General features: G+C 43.8%; 1 protein-coding gene across 5 annotated transcripts in view; it reads left to right on the top strand.

The window, feature by feature from the left end:
- LOC146198348 (uncharacterized) overlaps positions 1–21,766 on the top strand; it is a 195,571-nt gene extending 173,805 nt beyond the window's left edge. For 4 of the 5 annotated variants that reach the window (XM_084593798.1, XM_084593797.1, XM_084593796.1 and 1 more), the window contains exons 5-10: positions 309–418; positions 1,725–2,040; positions 3,301–3,537; positions 6,516–6,728; positions 13,227–16,015; positions 20,160–21,766. In XM_084593798.1, the coding sequence (XP_084449924.1) occupies positions 309–418; positions 1,725–2,040; positions 3,301–3,537; positions 6,516–6,728; positions 13,227–16,015; positions 20,160–20,213 (3,719 nt within the window). In that variant the 3' untranslated portion in view covers positions 20,214–21,766. The remainder of the gene's footprint in view (positions 1–308; positions 419–1,724; positions 2,041–3,300; positions 3,538–6,515; positions 6,729–13,226; positions 16,016–20,159) is intronic. The other variant, XM_084593800.1, reaches the window with a different exon arrangement.
- The last annotated feature ends 391 nt before the right edge of the window (positions 21,767–22,157 follow it).

Raw genomic sequence — 22,157 nt, 5'->3', positions numbered from 1 at the left:
GAAAACCAGAATATTAAAAGCTTTTTTCTACACGGTACGAATATAAGCCAAAGAGCAAAGATGTGCAGATGATATGCGTTGTGTTTTTGCTGCAAGATGGCACCCAGAGTCGTTTTGAATGGCTTGGAGCTGGTTGCACAGGGGTCTTATGGATTGTGGAGCAAGTTCGCCGATATAGAGCATTTCTTTACTTTTTTGCACTTTGCTCATCTACAACATTATTCAGTACTTATTGAATAATAATAAGAGCCCTCGTGGGGGTTGCTTTGTAATGGATTAATGATTGCTTGTTCTTTTTTTTTTCGCAGCACTGGCAAACAACATCCAAAATTCCACTGCAGACATCATGAGCTACTCCTTCAACCAAGAGAACAAAAGGGGAAGCCATGTGTTTACACCTCATGCTGGTAGCAAAGGGGTGAGTTAAAACTTCAAGACACTTAAACTTTGTTTTAGGGGCTCCTGTCTGCAGCTCTCCTTGTGAATTCTCATTCACCTACATGCACTTTGCTACTCGCTGAATCGCTAATCTTTCCATTCATGCCACTGTTATCTCTCGCATACTATTTAACATACACACATTATGTGAAACACCACTGACATAGCAATAAAGCCCTGCTTTGACCAAGCTTTACAAATATGCCTGTGTGGATTACGAGCAGTGTGTCTGAGCCGGGATCCAAGGATCCTGGAGGGTTCGATTCCCATCTCACCCTTGCTTCTCAGTAGAGCTGTTTGAACTAGCAGTTCCTGCCAACTCGGTCGTGTCACCTGCCGACTGTCACCTGACAAAGGCATGCTCATGATATTTTGTTTTCGACGTACGCTTCTGCTGACAATGCTGATGCTGATGCCGGCTCTGGATTTTCTGGAGAACAAATCTTTTAATGCTGTAGTGCTAAAATTGCTGCGCAGCATCAGTGGACCTTGCAGTCACTTGGCCATTTCATTGCAGTTCCTGTTCGTGTAGAGTGGATATCTCCCTAGTGACATGTGGACCCTTTTGTTTTTTCTGGTTACATTGCACAAGAGTCATCTTCTCAGATGGGAAGGCAAATAAGACAAATAACAAATAAGAGTGACAAATCTTCATTTATAGCGAGTGAAGAACACGGTTAATATAGTATCTATAAATCATTCTGAATGAGACATGGTTTTACTGGTTTTGTTTCTGGGTCCCAAAGTATTTTTGCCTTCTTGGCATGCCTGCTCTCCAGCAAAATATTCCCACATGGCCCCACGTGCGTTCAGTAAGGTCCATGCTAATGAAGATGGAATTTGTGTTGCAGCAGATGACAGATAAGAGAAGAGATAAGGCAATGTGGCACTGCATTTTGTTGTCTCTCCTCTCAGCTGTTTCTTTTAGCATTCTTCTAGAACCACATTTATTTTTGGCTTGCTTTCCTTTCTTTGCATCATTTGGGACAGAATTAACCGATCTCTTCCAGCGGTCGCTGAGCAGTTAGGCCGCCCGACTGCTATGCTGCAGGTTCAATCTCAGCCACGGCAATTGCACCTTAATGAAGATGAAACTCAAAGCTCCCATGTGCAGTGCGTTTTCAGAGTGCACCGGAGAACCCTACATGGTCAAAATTATGTGAAGCCCTTCACTATGGCATCCATAGTTTGAGTCACCTTAGGAGGTTAAACTTTATAAACCAAACCAAACCTAACCAAATAAAAATGTAACCTATGTCCTTTTGGCATTCTTTTTAACATCACAGAGTCTGACCGGCTCCAGTAGTGACGGTGCAAGCAGCCGAGGAACGTCGCCAACACGAAGCGAGCTGCCAACAGTGTTCTCACGACCCACGAGCAAGAAACGACCAGCACCACCACCTCCGCTGCCTCAGTCGCCTCCACCCACCATACCGGAGCAGGAAGGAGACAGCACTGCACTTCCCACCAAAGGAGGTCGACGGGAGGGTGCAGGCCACTCGCGGCAGAGCTCAGACTCCAGTGGCTACCACGAAGCCTCAGTGCTGAGCGATCTGCCCGACACTCCTTCACCTGAAGCGCCGCAGGGGAGGCCCAACTGTAGTGAGTACTGAAATCCTAGCCCATTTTGTTGTCATATTTTACTCCATCGTTCAAGCCTGCCCTTCTGGCTCTTGACTGCAGTCATAGTGTTCCTGTTAGTCTCAACACACCTTTAGATTGGTGATGGATGTTGTGGCAACAGCTGTGCTGCTATGGCTTGATTTTTGTTTTTTCAAAAGCATTTGGGCCATCGGCTTTAGAGTATAACATTACAGTGGCCTTCAAAAGCCCCTTGAGTATTGTGTGTTAATAGTGTGCAGATTATTTTGCCATGAGCACCTTAGGCAGGTCTCCTTTGTTTCATACCATAAGATTGTTCATCTGCTTTGCTTTATACGTGGTCAGGAAGCCGCCGAATGATTACCTATAGATAGTGTCGGCATAAAGTCTGCATAGCCGTATTCAGTGTCTTTTAAAGGACCACATGATGGTATGACAAGTTAGCCTGTGTTAAGCTAAGTGCACTTTAAGCTAAGTGCACTGAGCTATAAGTAACAGGCCACTTGGTTCTTTTGAAAAGGATCTGTTTTTGACAGAATACTGGGGTTGTGTGCCTAAACCTGCCCGAGCTTTCCTGTGCTTCTCTGTGTTTCCAGCAGTGATAGCAGGCAAATGCGCTGCACACACGCTGCATTCTCATTACCCTATTTTGATAAAGGTGTGTGCCTTGTGTTCATACTGAGAGAGCCTTTTACTACGTGTTAATGTATTTACCATACCCATTATCTTGGTGTTTGTGAACTACGCATCCAGTAGATGCTAATTCAGTAGATATTTCCATTATATCTTTTAAGTCCATCACTGCTGGAGGCATGCTGGATTATGTAGTGAAACGGTACCTCAGAGCATTAGAAGCATGGACACAGAGGCAAGAATAAAAGGGTTAAATACATCAAGAATTAGCATTGCTTTTATACACAAACTACAATGCAGTGCTGTGCAGTACTGTTGCAATAAAAAGTTTGCAGAATATGTGTTCTGGGAAAAAATTTTATTGTATCACCTTTTTGCCGCCCAGTTGCGTGGTGCCGTTATCGCTGAATAGCTAGATCATATTGTCCTCATGTTCTTATCGTAGAAAATTTCAGGCGACTGTATTATATGAGTGCACGGAAATAAAAATTTCTCCCACTCTGTCACTTCCTGTAAACTTTTGGGCACGATAATGGGTAAAAAAGTGTTTTTCTGGTAAATATAAATTTCACATGAAGTAGCTCAGCTAGTAAAACAGATCACTTACCTTTTTTTTTTCTCGTGCAGACCTGAGGCAGCCGAGCCCATCACGAGCTACTGGGACGGCAGCTGCTGTGCACCGCCGGAGTGCACCGGTTGACTCTGGCTGCAGAGCAGTGCGGCCCCAGAGCACTATATCAGAAGCTGGTACTTTGGGCCACGGCAAGAAGCGCAAGGCGCCACCACCACCTCCGCTGGCATTGCAGTCATCCACAGCCACACAACCCACAGCAGAAACAGGCAAGCCGGCCAGTACGCAGCCAGGTGGGTGCTAGTTACTGCTTCACTTGATGAGTTTAAGTTCAGAATTTTTTTACTAAAGGGCAGATTGCAAAATAATATGCAAAACGAAGTCCCAGAGCACAGAGTTGTAGTGAAGTCTCTTATTACAGTGCAAGTTGGAACTAGATAGATGAGGAGGAGCAGTGACACATGCAGAAAGTTTTATCTACGTGTCATATGAATCATCAGAGAAAGCAGTGGAGATGTCAAAGCATTTAAGAACAGTGTAAAATACAGCTGTTTGTAGCCAGTTGTTTCAACTAGATTCATCTGTGATTCGCATCTGTCATTGAGGTTATATTCCTTTCTCCTTTTTGATTAGTGCGACCATAATGAAAGAAAAGAAAATGATGGGGGGTGGGAGGACATTTAAGCTGTGCCTTTAAAGGTATGGCAGGGCAATGTTAATGGCCTGCACCTTCCCCATCTCATGGTCCTTGTTCGTGTACATGCACTTTGCAGTTCGCCTAACTACTAATCCCTTTATTCAGGCATCTATCAGACCACAAATACAATTTATTACGTTGCCATAAGCCACCACATTATATGAAAGGCCACTCGACATTGATATAAAGCCCCTCCTAATGAAGCCATATCAAAGATGCCTACATGGCTTAAGCATAGCACGTCTGGCTTAATTAGGATTACAGGTTGCCAGAGGCTCTGACTGCCCTCCTTCTCCGATCTCAAAGCAGAAGCCCAAGAACAAACTATGCCAATCTGGTAAATGCAGAGGGCAGCTTACCACACTGGTATCTGGCTTCTGCCCAGGCAAAGCCTCAGTTGGGACCATTCCCGTTCCAAGCAGGGACTGCGAAAGCTTCATTGTCATCTGTGAAACAGGGCCTGTCGGCCCTTTAGCTGGCAAAATACAACGCTTTCATCCAACAGGAGAAGCCTGAAACTCACACCCGCAGCTTCTCGGTGTATCGCCTCTGAGCAGACAGGGGATTTAACACCTCCTTCGCCCCAACTGCACCAGCGGTATACTCTCTCGAACGAGAAAAAAAAGAGAGAGAAGCCGAATATTGGCCAAACCGGAAACCTAAGTTTTATTAAAACTCTTAAAAAATTAATGAGCTTGGAATTCTTTGTACACTGGGACTGTCGTGAACGTGTTAGAAACTGCAGCGATGTAGCTGATCTTCTAAATTCATTTTGCCTAGTTGACTAGTTTACAGGAAGCTAACTTGTAACCTAAACACACAAACATCCTAAAAGCTTATTGCAAAGCTTATCGTTGCAAACAATAGCAGGGCTCTCTGGGGGTTCCGCTACCATGGTTCAGAGTGCTGTTGCAACTCATCAGATTGATCTTAATACCATAAAGCTCTTGCAGTCGCCATTCTTGGTTGTAAAATAAATAAATAAATAACAATATGTTTCATACACCTTGAAGCTTATTCTGCAGTCACAATTCATAATCTGCAAGCACATTTAAAACAGTTACCAGAGTCACCTGTGATAGTCGGATTTTAATACACACTCCACTTTTGGGGACATGAACAAGTGCATACTAGAGGCTGTATTTTAAGACTTCATTTTGTGCAACCTTGTCTACCTACTTAGTACTAGCAAATGGTCATATTGTTCTCCAGGCACTGTAAAAATAAAATTAAGCGGAGTTTGGTCCGCGTTGCCTATATGAGAGAGCAAAAAGTTTTTTTTCCTGTCGAACCCCTATAATGAATTGATGAAAGTCAACGACTTTGTCCTCATAGGCTGCAGGTAGCCACTGGCAAAGTTTCGTCTACCTCTTCAGATAAAATCCATTGTGGCGCATTAATCGCGTGGCCTGCCCATTACTAGCCTAGAAATCTTGCGCTGGGGGGGGCCCTCCTTCCTTGCAATTGTGCGCGCTTGGTTCCTTATCAGTTCTATCGATAGGGCGCAACCATCTACTCATACAACCTTGATGTACTCAAGGAGGGATGTTTCAATGCTAGGAAACTTCCCACTCTTTGGACAACAGAAGGCCTGGCTCATCTTTTTTGTCATCTTCAGCTTTTAATGCTGCCGTCTACAGTAACTTAAGCAGAACTTGTGTCATGCTCTAGCATGTGCTTGACAGCTTTCAGCTTGAAAGCAGCTGTATAGCTTGCATTCTGCCTCATTGCGATGTGGCACCAAGAACACGGCAGACGATGGTACAAAACAAGTAACACAAACGGAACAAAGGAACAATGACACTATGAAACATGGATGGTAGAACGAAGACTACTCAACGAGCATAACCTATGATGATGATGATGATGATGTATACCAAATCATGCTATCGCTGCCTGGTTGTGTGCACGCACAACCAAAAATAAATTAAAATTTTTGATAGCCAATGTGGAGGGTGTGAGCACGTGAGTGCGAGCATTATGCGGGTGAATATGGCATTTTAACTTGGGGGGGTTTCTTCTCACATCGCTCGCAAATTGTGGTTGCGCCTGTGCACCTGGAAGGAGGAGGCAAGGCGTGATCACTTTCGTGGCATTTATTACAACTGAAACTAATATAGAATGGGTCAACTCAGTGTGAATAAGCATTGACAAGGGCATGTTATTTGCGAATGTTCGTTTCATCAGTCATTGCTATATGGTCAGATGTTCCAAGTCTAATCGAACATAAAATTCATGAACCTTTAAGTATTTTCATAAATTCAATGGTCTTGCAGCCTTCAATATGGCGTTTTAGAAATCAATAATATTTAGAGGTATCAAGAATTGCTATGAACCCTGTGATAAGTGTGCAAAAACTTATATACTTCTTTAGTGGAATTTCTAGCTGTTAAAGGACAAATAAAACATGGAACCCTGCTTACAAGGGACTTCTACTGTAACAAGACAGAAACTGCTCTCTAGGACTTGTCTGTTATAGCGGCATTCATCAGTATTTCATTGTGCTTCAGTACTGTTCTGGACAGGGCTGTCATATCTTACCATATAATTTTTGTTTTTTCCGTTATATGGCAGCCGCTGTTTTGGATGTGCCGGAGAGACTGGCAGAACCATCGTCACCAGTTGCCGAAGACAAAGGTGAACACGTCAGAGACGTCGGCCTCCTGCCCCCACCGTCACCTTTCTCAGCACCTGCAGCACCCACCTTGGTCACCGGGAATTCTAACCAGGCTCCCGCCCCCAAACCACGGCTACTAACTATTCCACTGTGGCAGCCTCTCCCAGAAGGTCCACTTACTTCACTGGTGTTGGCTTCTGCATGCTTCCTCATGCTTCCTCATGCTTCCTCATGCTTCCGCTGTTTCTTTGCCCACCTGCACGGCTTTGCACTTTTTTAAAAGCTGGTGCATGTGTCCTTGGAGAGTTGCATGCCTCTTACATTTGCAACATGCTTTTTTAAAAGCACGAAACGCTTAAATACAATGCTTCACAGACTTCTATATGTGAATTTAGTGAAAGGAAGGCAAACCTTAAAGCAAAGCCAGAAATATATCCTGCCTAGGTCTGTCAGTGTTTTCCTAGGTCTGTCCTAGCTCTCTAGTGCTTCCAGGTATTGATGGTGCCATTTGGAGGTGATGAGTAGTGTTTGCTTCCCTATAAGTTTGCTGGCCTTGTTGGTCTTGGACAGAGCGGGGCCCTGTGATAGAGTATCTGCCCTGTGTTCAGGAGGTGCTTGGTTCGATCTCCAGTGCTGCCAGGCACCCACTGGTGCCCAGCTCATCTAGGGTTAAATGCTTGGAAAAGGGCCTTTGGTCACTTCACCCCTCCCTTGATGAAAACTCTTTGCCTTAGAAAGCCTTTACTCTAATGCATCACTGGTGGGTATCAGTCGGCACTGAGGATCAAAACCCGCACTTCCTACAAAGCAAACATTAGTGTATTGCTGCAGTCAGGAGCTGACAATTAATTCCTTTTGATTGAGCATGTGACGTTCTCTCTCCCAAGTTTGGTTGGTTTAGTTTACTTTATAATTAGTACGAGCAACAATGCCAGAGAAGCATGCCTACCCAGAAATTTGTTTCTCACCTGCTACTTCTCTGACAGTACCACCCTGTGATGAATATCCTGGTGCTGTTCCTATTTCCTGGGTAGAAGTGGTATATTTAACTATAGCGAGTGGAAACTCAACACAATGTAGTTGAGCCACAGAGAAGCCACTGGGAAGGTCTTTTGAGGGACAAGAATGGGAATTACCAATTGAGACAACAATTGAGACTTGCCCTTTGGCAGTGCTGTCTGCATTTCTTTTGTGTATGTGCAGAATGGTGACTGTGTTAGAAAATAGCAAATATGTGCCCAGTTTCTGCATTTGTATGTGCATGAAATGTTTGGTGATATTTGTGATAAAACACTGGGAGCCTATTTTTTACATGAATGCGATGTAACACAACTGAGCAGTGTAGACGTGAAGTTTTGCAGGGTCTCACTTGGGACGGAACGATTTAGTACGAAGTTGCATTTTAAGAATGCACATGCAGAGCACACTCAACATCTATCTGGAACTTATGCGCACGCATATCCAAGGTCTAGGGATGCCAGAACGGGGGTCGGGATGGGGGAAAGGGTCTCCCCAAGAATTCTTATAATGGGGCTTTTTCCATGTAAGTAGGCATTTACACTTAAAAAACGAAAGCAAATGGGATAGCAGTGGCTGTGCTGAATCTCTCCCATAAACATTCTTTTGTTCTAGAGTAATAACCAGCCTCTTCCCATCCCACTAATTCACTTTTAGCATCCATGCCAGGGGAATTACAACAGCACTGAGAAATGAATGTGGCTGCAGTGAGAGAAGGTTCTTGTTCGAGGAAATGAATAAGGCTGCAAAAAGATTTTTGTCAATGTCTTGAGATGTTTCTGTTTTCGTATGACAGTATCTACTGATTCACGCGTAAAGTCATGGCAGTTCACTTTTTTTTTTTGCCTTACTTGTGGGGAAACTTTTGCAGCTTGAAATACCCCCTTGACTACTTTTGAATTGGTTTCAAAATATATTAAAGCATATGCATTGCAGAGTAAGGGTGCTTGCATGGCAACTGGAATGTTGCTTTGGAGCATGTTTAGTGCACTTCAACTCCATTTTTATGCTGCACTGTAGTCCTAGAAAAAAGGAAACATTAACTGCACTGCCTGTGAGCTTACTACTAGGATGAAAAGGGGATGAGAGGAATTTAGTAATCTAGATTCTGGAGTAAATATATATACTAGCAGGTTGCTTTGTGAACCAATACATTGGCCATAAGTGTGGGTGAATTCAGAAACAGTGGTTTACTATGGTAATATGAGAAAGAAAACACTTATGGCAAGGGCTGCAAAAGCTACAGGTTAAGCTGTTAGTTATTCCACATAGCTGGCACACCATTTCTTCTGGTCACTTGACACATCTACTAGTCGTATTCTTTTTTTTTGCTTAATAAATAGTTGAGAATAATTATAGTCGAAGTGCAAGAAATTTGAGGTGTGCAGTGCCATAGGAAACCACCAGCAATAGACTCTGTAACTGCAGCTTTAAGGTCTATTCGCACTTGCGAGTCGCGAAGGGCACGCAACCGACTATCGCATGCGACCAGAGAGCTGCACAGCGTGACTGATGTTCACTCTTGGAAAGGCGACCTGCGGGTTGCTTTTCACATCATGTCTACCTTGACTGTTCACCACATAGTGTAAAGCTAATTTACGTTCACGTCAGCTGAGCCTCTGTTTGGTTTAGCGGTTTGTGACCAGCAGTCGCAAAGCTGGAAAATCGAGCAGTGGTCGAACAGCCTGCGACTGTCGCTTTTCGACCAATGCTACCATTTGCAACAGTCACTTTTCAACCGAAATGGTCGCACGACATTGGCGAGTCACAAGTATGAACGGGCATTTATCCTGAATACTTCATGCTGTGAGCCAAGTGGACAAAAGTCAGTTTCTGCTGCATGAGCAAATGGTTTTGAAAATCCAACCATGCTTGAAATTTCTGTAGTTCTTTATGTTATGTGGGTGTGAGATAATTCATTAACCATGATGTTCCTACAGCATGAGCACATGAAAACAGTGACATTTAAAGCATGGACTGGTAGCGTGATATCCAGAGTCTGAAAGTCAAAAGGTGCTGAAGTATAAGAGGTGATATTGGTTAGGGTATGGAGCGCAGTCTAGTTGCTTATCCATGAGATTCACCATGCATTGCCGCACTTCTCTGAGAAACTTATTGCTGGAGTTGAACAGCTCCTAGCTTAAAGATGTCTAATCAAAAAATGGCTTGTATGCACAATAGAAGACTCAAGGTGCAAACAGCCTTATTTTGGTAATGTTTGGCAGGCACTCCCAGCACCCACAGCCTCACTGATGCTGTATGCTAAAGGGACCAACAACTGAATGTGAAGCATGCAATTTTTCTCAGTGCAATGGAAAGCTTCCTGTCTGAGCCTGTTAGAAACTGCAGAAGACAATTTTAATGTGCGAGCACTTGATGTGCCAGTTTAAAAAAACCATGGTGTATGGGGAATGAAGCCTGCTGAGCAACATCCCTGGCCTACTCGCAACCTGAGCTGCAAAGATGGTGAAGCGCATATTGGCTATGTGAACTGGTTTGTTCCTCTGTCCTGGTAAGAGAAAAGAAACTCATCAAGAAGGCCTCATGCATGGACGACCACAGACAATTAATGCTCCGGCTGTTTCTTTTAAGCCCCTACTTTGGCCTTTTGCCGATGTTCCTTTGTCCGGTCCTCTCTCAGTAACATTAAAAGGTGGAGGAAAAATGGCTTCACCACCTGCTGTGCTTGTGGACCGCTGCGCCCTGCACATTTCACATGACATAAGAGGGATGATCAAAACTGCTGAGTCATGTGTTGAGGCGACACTGACGATAGTCGGTGGTGCCATATGGCTAAAGCGGGTCCACCCACTTTAGCTTACCTTGGCAAAACAGTGCTATTGCACATACTTTGCATTTTATTAACCACACAAATTGACTGCAATTTTTAAATTAATAGACACCTATTTTTACATCTGTGTTTTAGAAACAATGAATAATTGCGGTTGCAATGGTGATTGCGCTGCAGGAGAACTGATGAACTGGAAACTATTATTGTCCCAGCTACCAGGCATTTTAAGGCATCTGATCCAGGCGTCTGTGCGGCGTCTTTCATTTAGCGCTTCCTCAAATGCTGCACCACACAGTAAACAGAAGCAGACCCAGATGTCTACGATGCGTTAGTGCAGCGCAGGCATCAGTGGCATTTCAAATTGATTTACAGGATAGAAAAGGGGCAGTATCTGTCACAATTCTCGGCAGACACATGTACCACACCATAAAGGAAGGGAGGAAGGTGGGAGTGAAAAAAGAGAGGGAGATAGAGGTGCCGTAGCGGCGGGCTATTATCCACCGTGCTATAATGGCTTTCGCCTCACCACACTTTAGTGGTCCAAAGTGCCCTGTAGAATTTTTAACACACCTTTAGTACCCGTACCATCAGTTGAGCTCCTACAACCAAAGCTGTTAAGGCACAGTGACATATTCCTTGCTGACGGCAGTAAAGTCTATCATTGCCGCTCCAAGAAAGAGATGTAAGACACTGTGGCACTACCTAATGGCAGATGCTCAAAGCACTTCATTGGCGATACGAAGGTAGCATTGCTTTTCACTGAACGGTGAGACTTTAAGCTAAAATAAAATACGATAGACACTTCTAATAGACAAGAACACTGCACTTAAAATCAAATTGGTGATATTTTACTGAGATATGGTCGTGTGGTGAAGTACACTGAGAATGGCAAGGTTTCATTGTAAAATGACGCTTCAATTCATTGTAAGCAATTTTTAATGCCAAATTAAAATGATAAATCCTAGTTACTTCAATACTGCCATGCTTGTTTCTTGGTGTGCGAGGCAAGATGTTTTAATTTTCATCATAATCTTCCGACACATTTTGCTAATTGTCACTCCATTTAATGGCAGTAGCCCTCCATGGGTGTTGTTATTATGCATGAAAAGCTACTCTCACTTCTTTCCTTGATACCTGAGGTAATTTTGGCAACAGTGAAGTCTGCAGGGCTGCTGCTAACTTTTAGTGCCTCTGCAACAGCTCCCTTGCCTTCGAGAATGTTTGCCAACATTCTGCAGGCATGATTCAATGTGCTTCTGATTGGCTGTTTTGTTGATTGTGAGGTTGGGCTCAATGCTTGAAACAGAAGCCTGGCATGAAAGCTTTGCGTAGTAATAGTGGCAGTAGTTGCCTGAGTTTATGAAAGTTTACAGGCAACCAGAATGTACGAATTTTCTAATATCTTTCACGTCGTCCTCTTCCTTCTTTTTTGTGCATTTGTAGCTTTGTCTGCGCCTCGCCCTGACCATGATCTCCATATTGGTTAACCCCCATTTGAAGAACACAACTTTGGAAAAAAAAGAAAAACGGATCGATCTGTATCCAAGTACAGTGGAATATTGCTGATACAATTCTCATGGGCATTGAACATTAAAACATATTACCTTAAAATTGTGTTATCCTAACAAGATAAAAAAACAATCGCCAATGAAACTTATGTACTTAGCACAGAACATTTATTACAGCACACCTAAATAATCTATCATGTTATGCTGGACTTTTTGTTTCTCAATATCCAGAAGGAAGCTTTCCTGAAGCTTGTAAATAGGATTCGCAGTTTCACCGCAGCGCGCTGCACAATGTTACCTTATGTGGCTACTGCCTCCTGTAGATAGGACTTTTTCGTTACCTTTTGGAATGTAATTCAAAGCGGCGCAATTTTTCCATACATTTTTGTGCATATATTGTCTAAACCCACGTGAAAATCGGATTATATTAGTCATAGAGAAACGCATTATCACTATGCGATGCCAGCTGGGAACGAAAGCAAAAACAACTTATGCTGAGAAACATATTAAGCAGGATCGTATCAATGAGATTTCACTAATTATGGTACTCAGTCTAAGACACGATTCTGCATGCATCACTTGGTACTAAAGCTTCAGTTTTGTAAAATGCACTTACATTCCATTCAAACGGGGTTCACATTTGATAAAGTAGCTAGTAAATGGCACTTTTCATTTAGAGGAGGATAGTTGTAGTCAAAATTTTAAAGATAAATGGAATTTTTTCTGACTACATTTAATTTTTTGTGTATAGACGTTTGGTAGTACATATGTAAAAGCAGTGAGTGATGTCGGGTGTTGTCCCAATGTCAAGAATTTGCTGCCTCTTATATTGTCATTTTGTAGAGTTGAATGCATTGCATATGGCTTTGACTAACTGTACAGTCTGCGTTTGACACCAACTTCGTGCTTCATTGCTTTGCTGCATGCGCATTGCTGGAGTGTGGCTGTGTGCAAAATTTAAGCGCAGCATTTAGTGCGCTGACTGGCTATTTTAGACAGTGCACTTCGACAACGAGAACACTTTTTTTTACGCAAAAATTAAATAGAGCTGTTATTAAGTGTTCAGAAGTTAATGTGGGGGTGCATAAGTTCATTACAGCTTGAATTTTCTTCACACAAAAGTTTAGGCCACTGACTTTTATGCTGTATGCAGAGTTAGTTCCCAATCAAAGTGTGCGATGGTTGTACATTGTTATTTTAATAACACACTGAACGGGGTTCAGTGGAGATATTGGAGATATTAAGGTACAAGAAAAAATTTTAATATGTTGTTGTGTTCAGAGACCATATAATTGTTATCAGTAGCTTTCTAACTTCCTTATTTACATTTCTTTTCCCTTTTTTTTCCTTAGATGACTACTCAAGACAATATGGTGAAGCATCTACAGACTTTCAGAAGATTGTGTTACCTCATATTGATGCCACCATAGATTCTGCAGAGGACCCGGATTCATTGGTTGTGGACAGTTCAGCCTGTGTGTCAGACAGTGCGTCCTGGGAGTATACAATCCCTGAGCCACCTTCACCGTTCAGAACGAGAGCAGGCATTGCTTCCGACTCAAAAGCTGCATCTGCGGATGAGATGAAGACAGATTCGCCACAGCCAGAATCGCCTAAAAGTGATCTTTCAAGAGATGACAGTGGGCTCGTGGATGACTTGGGTAGTAGAGATGCCACTCCCCATATCGAAAATGAAAGTGGTGGCAGCATAGCGGCAACTGAAGACGAGCAGAAAAGAAAGGAAAGTGATTCTGTCAGTCCAGTCATTTCAGAAAGTGTGTCAGTCAAAGCTGAAAATGTTGTACATCAAGAAGTAGAATTGCATCACACCATTGCGGGGAAGGTAGCAAACCTCGAAAAGGAGGAGCAGCCTGAATCTGGTACTGAGAGTTCAGAAACGTCAAGCCTGTCCGCAGCACCCACTGAGGAAACCGCAGTGTTGCATTTAAATGCCCCTGACCAGGATCAGGAGTCAGATGAAAGCAGTTCGCTTGTTACGAAGGAACCAATGCCTCGAAGGGACAGCCTGCAGATTTATCGTCTCAAAGAAGTCAAAGTGTGTACAAGGGATGAGGATTCACCCTCCGAGATGCAGATTACGTCAGAGTCAGTGTCAGAGATGGACACCCGTGAAGTGAAAGTGGAGGCATCGAACTCAGTACCTGAAGAAGAAACGTTTGTGCAGACAGTTGTTGTGAGCCAAAAGCAGAAGGGAGGTCAAGTTAAGACGACAGTGCAAATGGCTTCTGTTGAATGCCTTCGTACTGGTTCATTTAGTGTAGATGCATCGAAGAGAAAATGTGCAGCAGTGGAGGGCTGTCATAGAGACAGCCGTGATGCATCGGAGACGGGTGTTTTAGACCGCAGGGAGCTTGTTAAGATGAGCAGCTTTCCAAATGCCGCTGAAAAACGAGCTGTTGAAAATGCCATTTGGCAGGCATCAGATGAAGTTTCGCCAGAGGTCAAAATGTGTGAAGCTTCTGTTCGTGAGCAGGAGACCAAGCTAAACCACAAGCAGGATGTTGAGCGAGAACAAACGTCGCGGCCTCGAAGCATTGTTGGTGGACCAATATCTTTCTCTATAGGGTCATATGGGTCATACAAGACTGAGGTTGTCGATGACATCTACAGCGGAGAGACACCAAAACCAAACTTTGAGAGGTTCAAGAATATCAAAGTCATATCGCCTAGCAGCAAGACTAGCATGCACCAACCAGTTTCGTCAAAGGCCTCATCAGGTCCTACTGTAGGCTCAGCAACCTTGACACAGACTGAGGAAAAGCAGTCATCAGATGGAGAAAACGTTTTCACAGTCAAAATTGGTAGTTGGGAAACTGGTGGAGACAGTCAGGCATTGAAGCAAAGCGGCAAGCAGTCAGTCTCCACAGCAGATCTTTGTCCAAGCCAGCGAATTTCACCAGTATCTAGGGAGGTGGGGCAGCTTCAGTTTGAAGAAGAGAAGGACAACCTACTGAGCGAGTATGCACGGCTTCAGGAGCAGTTTGTGGCTTGGAAGCAGCAGCTAGCATCAAATCAAAACTTACTGGAAGACAATAAGATTGTGCCAAGTACCACAGCCCCATCAGGTGCTGTACCGCAGCAGCCAAGCAGCACTGCTGCCGTGAACAGCCAGCATGAAGTTCGAGTCTCCACTTTGCCAAGAACAAAGCCAGCACGCCCACTGAGCCTTGTTGAAGAACGCAGCCGGGTGTTCAAACAGCCAGGCTCCACGGAATGTGTGACTGCTCCAGTTGTAAGCTTTGGCACATGGAAAGACCAGAGAGAGGAGCGAACTGTTGTGTTGACAAGCTCCTCACTCAGCCGCCAAAAAAGTGTTGGAGGCTTGGAGGGCATCGAGGAAAAAACAAGCAAATCTCATGGAAGCTCGACTAACACAGTGCAGTCAATCGTAAAACAGCAGCAGACAAAGCCCAAGTCAGAGCCAAAGAAGCCCACCGGGATCCTGTATGCGGCACCGGTGGTGCGTGGATTTTCTGCAGAGGCCATTGAGAAGCTGTCGCAAGAAGTGGCTTTTCAGCACAAGGCGTCACAGTCTCAGGAAAAGGTTACACCTCACGAGGATGTCCTAGTGGCCACGAGCACGCAACGGTTGCAATCGGGGCAACCTTCCGAGAAGGGCAGGGTGACTGTGACTAGCGCTCACATAAGTTCGGAAGTGTCTGCGAGCAGTCAGCACAGCAGCGTGGCAGACCGACGATCCCTGCCACCATACCTACAGAGTGAGATAGTCCGCTTGGCAAAAAAGCCGAATGCGACATCGGAGCAGCTTCTGGGTAGCACTGAGCAAGCTAGCTGCAGCAACAACAAGCCAAGTATTGTGCAGGCCACCTTGAAGTCCGGCGTCACTGTCGAGCCTCTGGCCCCTGCTCATTCTGTGGTCAAAGTGAACGGACATGTTGGCTCTGCTCAGGCTGCACAGGACCACAGTGCAGCTCAGCCAGAGCGCAGTTCAGGCAACTTGAAGCGATCAACGTCCGAGTGTGATGGACCTCGTAAGGCAACTGCAGCACAGTCCAGTTCGCAAAACACAGCCAGGAATTCACAGGCATCAGTCATCGGCACTAGAGACATTCTCATGGATGAGATTCGCAACTTTGGTGGCAAAAGCTCCCTCAGGAAGGTAGGTGCCTCATGCTTATCAGCAGCTGCGTTTATTAACACTATAGCATTAACGGCCCCCTTCTGCAGAAAATCCATCGTTCTTGGCGTTGTCGTGAGCAAGAAATAACAGACATATCTTTGGCAGGTGGCAGCTGGAAGTTGACATGACCAAGTGTTGGTTCGTCCAACTAGGGTTGCTCATTTGAGGTGGTGTAGGAAGAACCCACCGGTGCTCTTGAATGCCAAGTGAGGTATGCTACTCATAGGCCATGCAATCACGTTCGTACAGCTTGGTTTAAGTGGGGCTTTATATCTGCCTGTGGCCACTTGAGGTTGGTAGCTGGATGACGTGGTAGCTTTGGGCTGTATGCTAATAACGACATGTGCGACAGTAGAGGCAGTAATTGAGAGACTGATAATAACGGAGCGAGAAGAAATCATTTATGCAAACGAAGAACTGCCGACTGGAGCCGTCAATTCTACCGTGTCATAACTTTAAATGCAAAGTTTAAGTGTCCCTCATAATTTCAGTTATTCATCTACTACACTGTAAACAATTTTTTGAGGCTTATACAGGGACTGTATTTCATAAAACTTTTTTTTCGTTTCTTCTGGTCCTCTGTTACTGGTTTTGTGTGCAACAGTTTAGCTACTAGGAAGCTAAGCTGCACTCAGTGACAGAGAAACAAAATAAAGCAGAATGTCATTAAATATGACTTATGAGGACCTGCTAAAATTGCATATAGACTTCAAAACAAGATGTGCAGAATGCGTAACGAGTCACTACATAAGCAAAAGTATAGAAAATATACATTTGGCTCATTGAGCAGTGACCCCAAAGATATATTTTCAGTGGGGGCTGCAAAAAAAAAAAAAAAAAAAAAAAAAAAAAAAATTCCTTTTTTGCGTTTATATACTTGTTTATATACTTGAAGTTTCAACGCTTGACCTCGCCACGGTGGTGCAGTGGTTAGGTTACTCTACTACTGTGCCTGAGGATGCGGGGTCGAATCTCGGCCGTGGCATCCGCTTTTCAGTGGCGGCGAAGAGCAAGGTGCCTGTGTGCCGTGTGTTGTTAGCGCACGTTAAAAAACCCCAGGTGGTTGAAATTTATGGATCCCTCCACGGTGGCATCTTACATAGCCCAAGCTGCTTTGGGAAGTTAAAAACCATGCAAACCAAACCAAATTCAGCATGCTGTAAAGAACAGGAGAAGCCTTGTGCCATGATTATCTACTACCTGAATAGAGGCCTTGAAAGCAAAACAAAGCTAGCGAGTGCGCACAAACTGCTTTCCAAAGAATTTTAGCTGTATGGACTATTTTTCTGCTCTTTGTTTTCTAAGAAGGCATAGGCAAAAAAGGCGGGCAACGTCCTCACGAATGTGGACAGGATAGTCAAAGTAGCCGAGGAGTTCTATACTGATCTCTACAGTAGCCAAAGTAGAGATTGGTGGTAGGGAGGGAAAAGCAGTCAGACAGTGACAAAGGACGAGGTTAAGAAAGCGTTAGAAACTATGTAAAGGGGGAAAGCAGCTGGAGAGGATTAGATAACTATAGATTTGTTGAAGGACGGAGGGAGATATCGTGCCAGAAAAACTGGCCACCATGTATACGCAGTGCCTGGTGTCATCGACAGTGCCAAAACCATGGAAGAATGCGAACATTATCTTAATTCATAAGAAAAGGGATGCTAAGGACTTGAAAAATTAGACCAATCAGCTTACTTTCTGTTACGTATCAGGTATTTGCTAAGGTAATCGCTAATAGAATCAGGACAACCTTAGACTGCAACCAAGCAAATGATCAAGCAGGTTTTTACAGAAGGTACTCTACTATTGATCATATCTATACCATCAATCAGGTGATAGAAAAATGCTCAGAATATAACCAGCCCTTATACACAGCATTGATTGATTACGAAAAAAACATTTGACTCAGTAGAAACTTCGGTGGTCATGCAGGCATTGCGAAATCGGGGTGTATACGAGCCGTACGTGAAAATTCTGGAAGATAAATATAGTGGCTGCACAGGAACCATAGTTCTGCATAAAGTAACAAAATTCCTATAAAGAAAGGTGTCAGGTAAGGTGATACAATCTCCCCAGTACTATTCACAGCTTGCTTAGAGGAAGTATTCAGAGACTTGGAATGGGAGCAGTTAGGGGCAAGGGTAGATGGAGAATACATCAGTAATCTGTGATTTTTTGATGACATTGCCTTGCTAAGCAACTCAGGGGATGAACTGCAAAGAATGATTGATGACCTAGACAGAAAAAGTGGAAAGATAGGCTTGAAAATCAATATGCAGAAGACTAAGGTAATGTTCAACAGCCTCGGGAAGGAACAGCAGTTTATGTTAGGTAGCGAGCACTGGAAGTAGTAGGCCAATATGTCTACTTAGGACAGGTAGTAACCGCAGATCCAGACCATGAAAGATAAATAAGGAGAATAAGATTGGGATGGAGTGCAAGCACTCGCAGATTATGACTAGCAGCTTACCGGTATCGCTTAAGAAGAAAGTATACAACAGTTGCATCTTACCTGTACTCTCCTGCGAAGCTGAAACGTGGAGGCTAGCAAAAAGGGTTCTACTTCAGTTGAGGACTACGCAGAGGGCTATGGAACAAAAAATGGTAGGGGTAACATTAAGAGATAAGAAGCGTCCAGAGTGGTTGAGAGAAATAGCCTAAGTTACTGACATACTAGTGGAAATCAAGAAAAAATGGACATGGGCAGGACATGTAGTGCAAAGAGAGGATAACCGATGGTTGCTTAGGGTAACAAATTGGAGTCCAAGGGACTGAAAGCGTAGCAGAGGGCGGATGAGGTTAAGAAGTTGGCAGGGGCCAAGTGGCTGCAGCTAGTACAGGACCGGGTTAATTGGAGGAATATGGGAGAGGCCTTCGCCCTGCAGTGTGTATAGTCAGGCTGCTGATGATGATGGAACCAAACCAAAGCAAAAACACTCGCTCACTCTATGCCCTTTCTCGCATTTACAGAACGAAACCAGTAAGCTAGAACCAAACCAAAGCAAAAACACTCGCTCACTCTATGCCCTTTCCCGCATTTACAGAACGAAACCAGTAAGCTAGATACACTCGGCATTGTGCCTGTGCCAGCCTGCTTTTATTGTTAAAATTGTTGTTCTTAGAAAAGCTAAAGTGACTACTAGAGTCTCTAATCTTTGCTTGTATTAATAGTTTGTGAGTGTCGTCAACGTAAAATTGCATACTGCTACATTATTTAGTAGCCAATTGAATAGAAACAGGGAGATCAAAAGTTAGGTCCACAGCAAAAAAAAAAAGTAAACAAGGCAGGAAGTCTGGTGGGTGGAGGTAGTCCGAACATTCACATTTCTCCCCTCTGCCTTCTTGGCTCTGGTGTCCCTGACATTAGGCAAGAAAGACGGGATATATGTTATTCTTGCATTGCAATAGGCAATGCACATGGCAGGTAATGTGAGTATTAATGCTCCTCATACTTTGTAAACACTTAACTTTCTGCAAAAAAGCAGACAGTAACCAGCAAGGTGGTTGACCATTAAGGCGATTCAGAATTACTGTGGCATAAATGTTTTTACACTGTTACTGGTGACTTTTGAAATGGCTGGTGGAGACTGCTTTTCTTCAGTGCTTTGCCTAGTCCGATTGCATCTAATAGTCTCTATGAATATTTACAGGGTGTCTTGCCAGTAATGAATGGAGAAAGTTTCAATAACATCATGCTTATGGTTTAAAAAAAAAAGCAGAACAGTTGTGGCATTGCTAATAATCTCTCATGTCACCTTTAACCATTTTTTGAGAGCTTCACTTTTATTTTTAGTGTGTTTCTAGCTGCTTTCTTCGGCATTTTGTAATTCTGCGCAATGCCAGCTCATGTCAAAGGACGCCAGGTGGTCCAAAGTAGTCGAGCCCTTCACTATGTGTTCCTCAGAACCCATGCGTTGCTTTGGGGCATTAAACTTTATGATTTGCCATATACAGTTCGCAGTTTTTTTTCAACTAAAAATGGCCTTTAGCACTCCTTGTTGTTGACACACCTGAAGGAGTGAAAGTTGCTACGAATGATTCCTTCACAGTGCAGCTTTTTATGTGGCGCATGCCCTTCAGATGATATTTGTGGTTGGCTGTTTTTAAGTCATGGGCATTCATTTCTGCGCAGGTATCTACAGAGCCAGCCTGGCAGCTGAACGTTTGCGGCCTTCGGTCGGCGTGATGAGCCTGCTTGGCTTGAATACCTTGCATCTGGTCGTAGCTTGCTTGAGCAAGGGCATCGTTGCCTTGACTAGCTAGCATATACACTGCAGCCTTCATCCGAGTGCCTTCAGTCACTTTATTTTTGTGCTCTGTATTTCTTGATTGCACCTTGTTGTGTGCCTTCGATACATGCGGGTCAAATTCTCGTGCACGATTGTTGGCATTGCACCTACTTCCATGTCCTAACTGCTGCTCCGACGGCTCCGTTATAGTCAGGCATTGTTGTAGTCGCCTTCTTCCTGTTTGCAGCTGGCACTGAGCGTTTCATTATATATTGCCTCTTTTTGTGTGTGTGTGTGTGTTTGTGAAGATAGGCTCATATGTCTCAGCAGGGCTGAGACAAATCAGTGCCTAAATGTTGTATTCTCTATAGCACCTGAAGAGCCGAATGCTAGAGCCGAATGCTTCGTGGCCGGATATATAGTGCTTGCAACACTCGGAGATAGTGTACTGGGGAGTCAGTGCCATCGTTGTGAGGTCTGTGCCTCTTGCTGTTTCAGCGTTTTATGTAAATACCTAAGTGCTCACCAAGAAGAAATGCTTATATCCATGCCTTTAGGCTCGCTGAATCACAGATGCCACATACTCTTCCACTTCATTTCGGATGTAGTGTACAATAATGTGAAGCCTACACATTCTTATTTCTCCCACCACAGCTGCCCTTTTATGCAAAAGGCAACCTACTATTTGAAAACTGCAGTTATGGGGGTTGTTTCAGAACTGTAATTGTTAGTGAGCCAGAAGTAATGGGCTTCGACTGTCAGTACGTTTCAGCTAGTGTTTGTGAATCAGCAGCCAGAACTCTCTAGCTTCATGTGAATAATATTGACATTTTTCTGCACATCTATACACACAGCCACGTGCCTTTTATGGGACAGAGTGTGACGGGCGTTAGACAAACATAGAAATGAAGTACATGTGGATGCCAAGTTAGGTGCCAGAAACGGCACAAGAAGTTGCTTCCAGTTGATCAGCTGCTTCCTTTGTGCTGTACCTGCTTGTGGCATATAGTGAGATTCCGAGACAGAGTGGTGGCATGGCATGTGCGAGATTCGCGTGTACATAGACTAGTTTTATATCTCGAGCAAAGCAGCTCACCTTTCTCCTCAAGAAGCAGCTAAATGGGACTGCTTGTTGAGGAGGAAAGATCTTCAGGTTCCTTTTATTTTTAATGTAGGGCTTATTACTGACACCAATATATCTGTATTGCTCAAGATACCTTTAGCCCAGATGATTTTACCCTAGGCATTGTGTTGCATAACACAGTGGCTATAATATGTTGAAGAAATCCAAGATGTGCTTTAATCATTTTGACAGGTTTGCATCCCTCATGCACAAGCAGATGTGGGACAAACCTGATTAGATGACACGCCGTCACTAGTTTTTTTTTTTCTGCAGGGATGTTTTTCAGCAGTGTACAGTATTTATGTTTGAGAATTTCTGCTGTACATGCGTGACAGTATGTGCCGGTTGATGGTTCGTTGAAGGAATTAAAAATGGTTAACACAAGCATTATTTTGTTTGCCTCAAATCAGTTATGTGCTTTGGCAGGGCGTTAGGGGTAAAAATAAAAGCAACGAGACAACAGGAAAGTAGTGTTAGTAAGAACAAGGCAGAGAGAGAACAGCTGACAAAAACTTGACCCTGGAAATTGCTAAACACGCACACACAAAAAAAATAACAAAAATAATTTGCTTCTCTGCACTATCAGCATTCTCATCACACAGTCAACACGTGTCCTAATCTTTCAGCAGCAGGAATGTGAGGTCTGCTCGGTAAACATTATCTGACTACGGTTTGCTCGATCTCTTCAATGAGCCATGGTCTTGTGGTAGTTCGAGTTATTTTTTTTCTTCATTGACATTGGGAAATGATACTAGCCTGTTGCTTAATTCTCTGCTAG

The sequence above is a fragment of the Amblyomma maculatum genome, chromosome 2 (genome assembly GCF_055883805.1).
Source record: "Amblyomma maculatum isolate TAMU_Amacu chromosome 2, ASM5588380v1, whole genome shotgun sequence".
NCBI lineage: Eukaryota > Metazoa > Arthropoda > Arachnida > Ixodida > Ixodidae > Amblyomma > Amblyomma maculatum.
The sequence above is the reverse complement of the archived record's forward strand: the minus strand, read 5'-3'. Positions and strand labels throughout refer to the sequence as shown.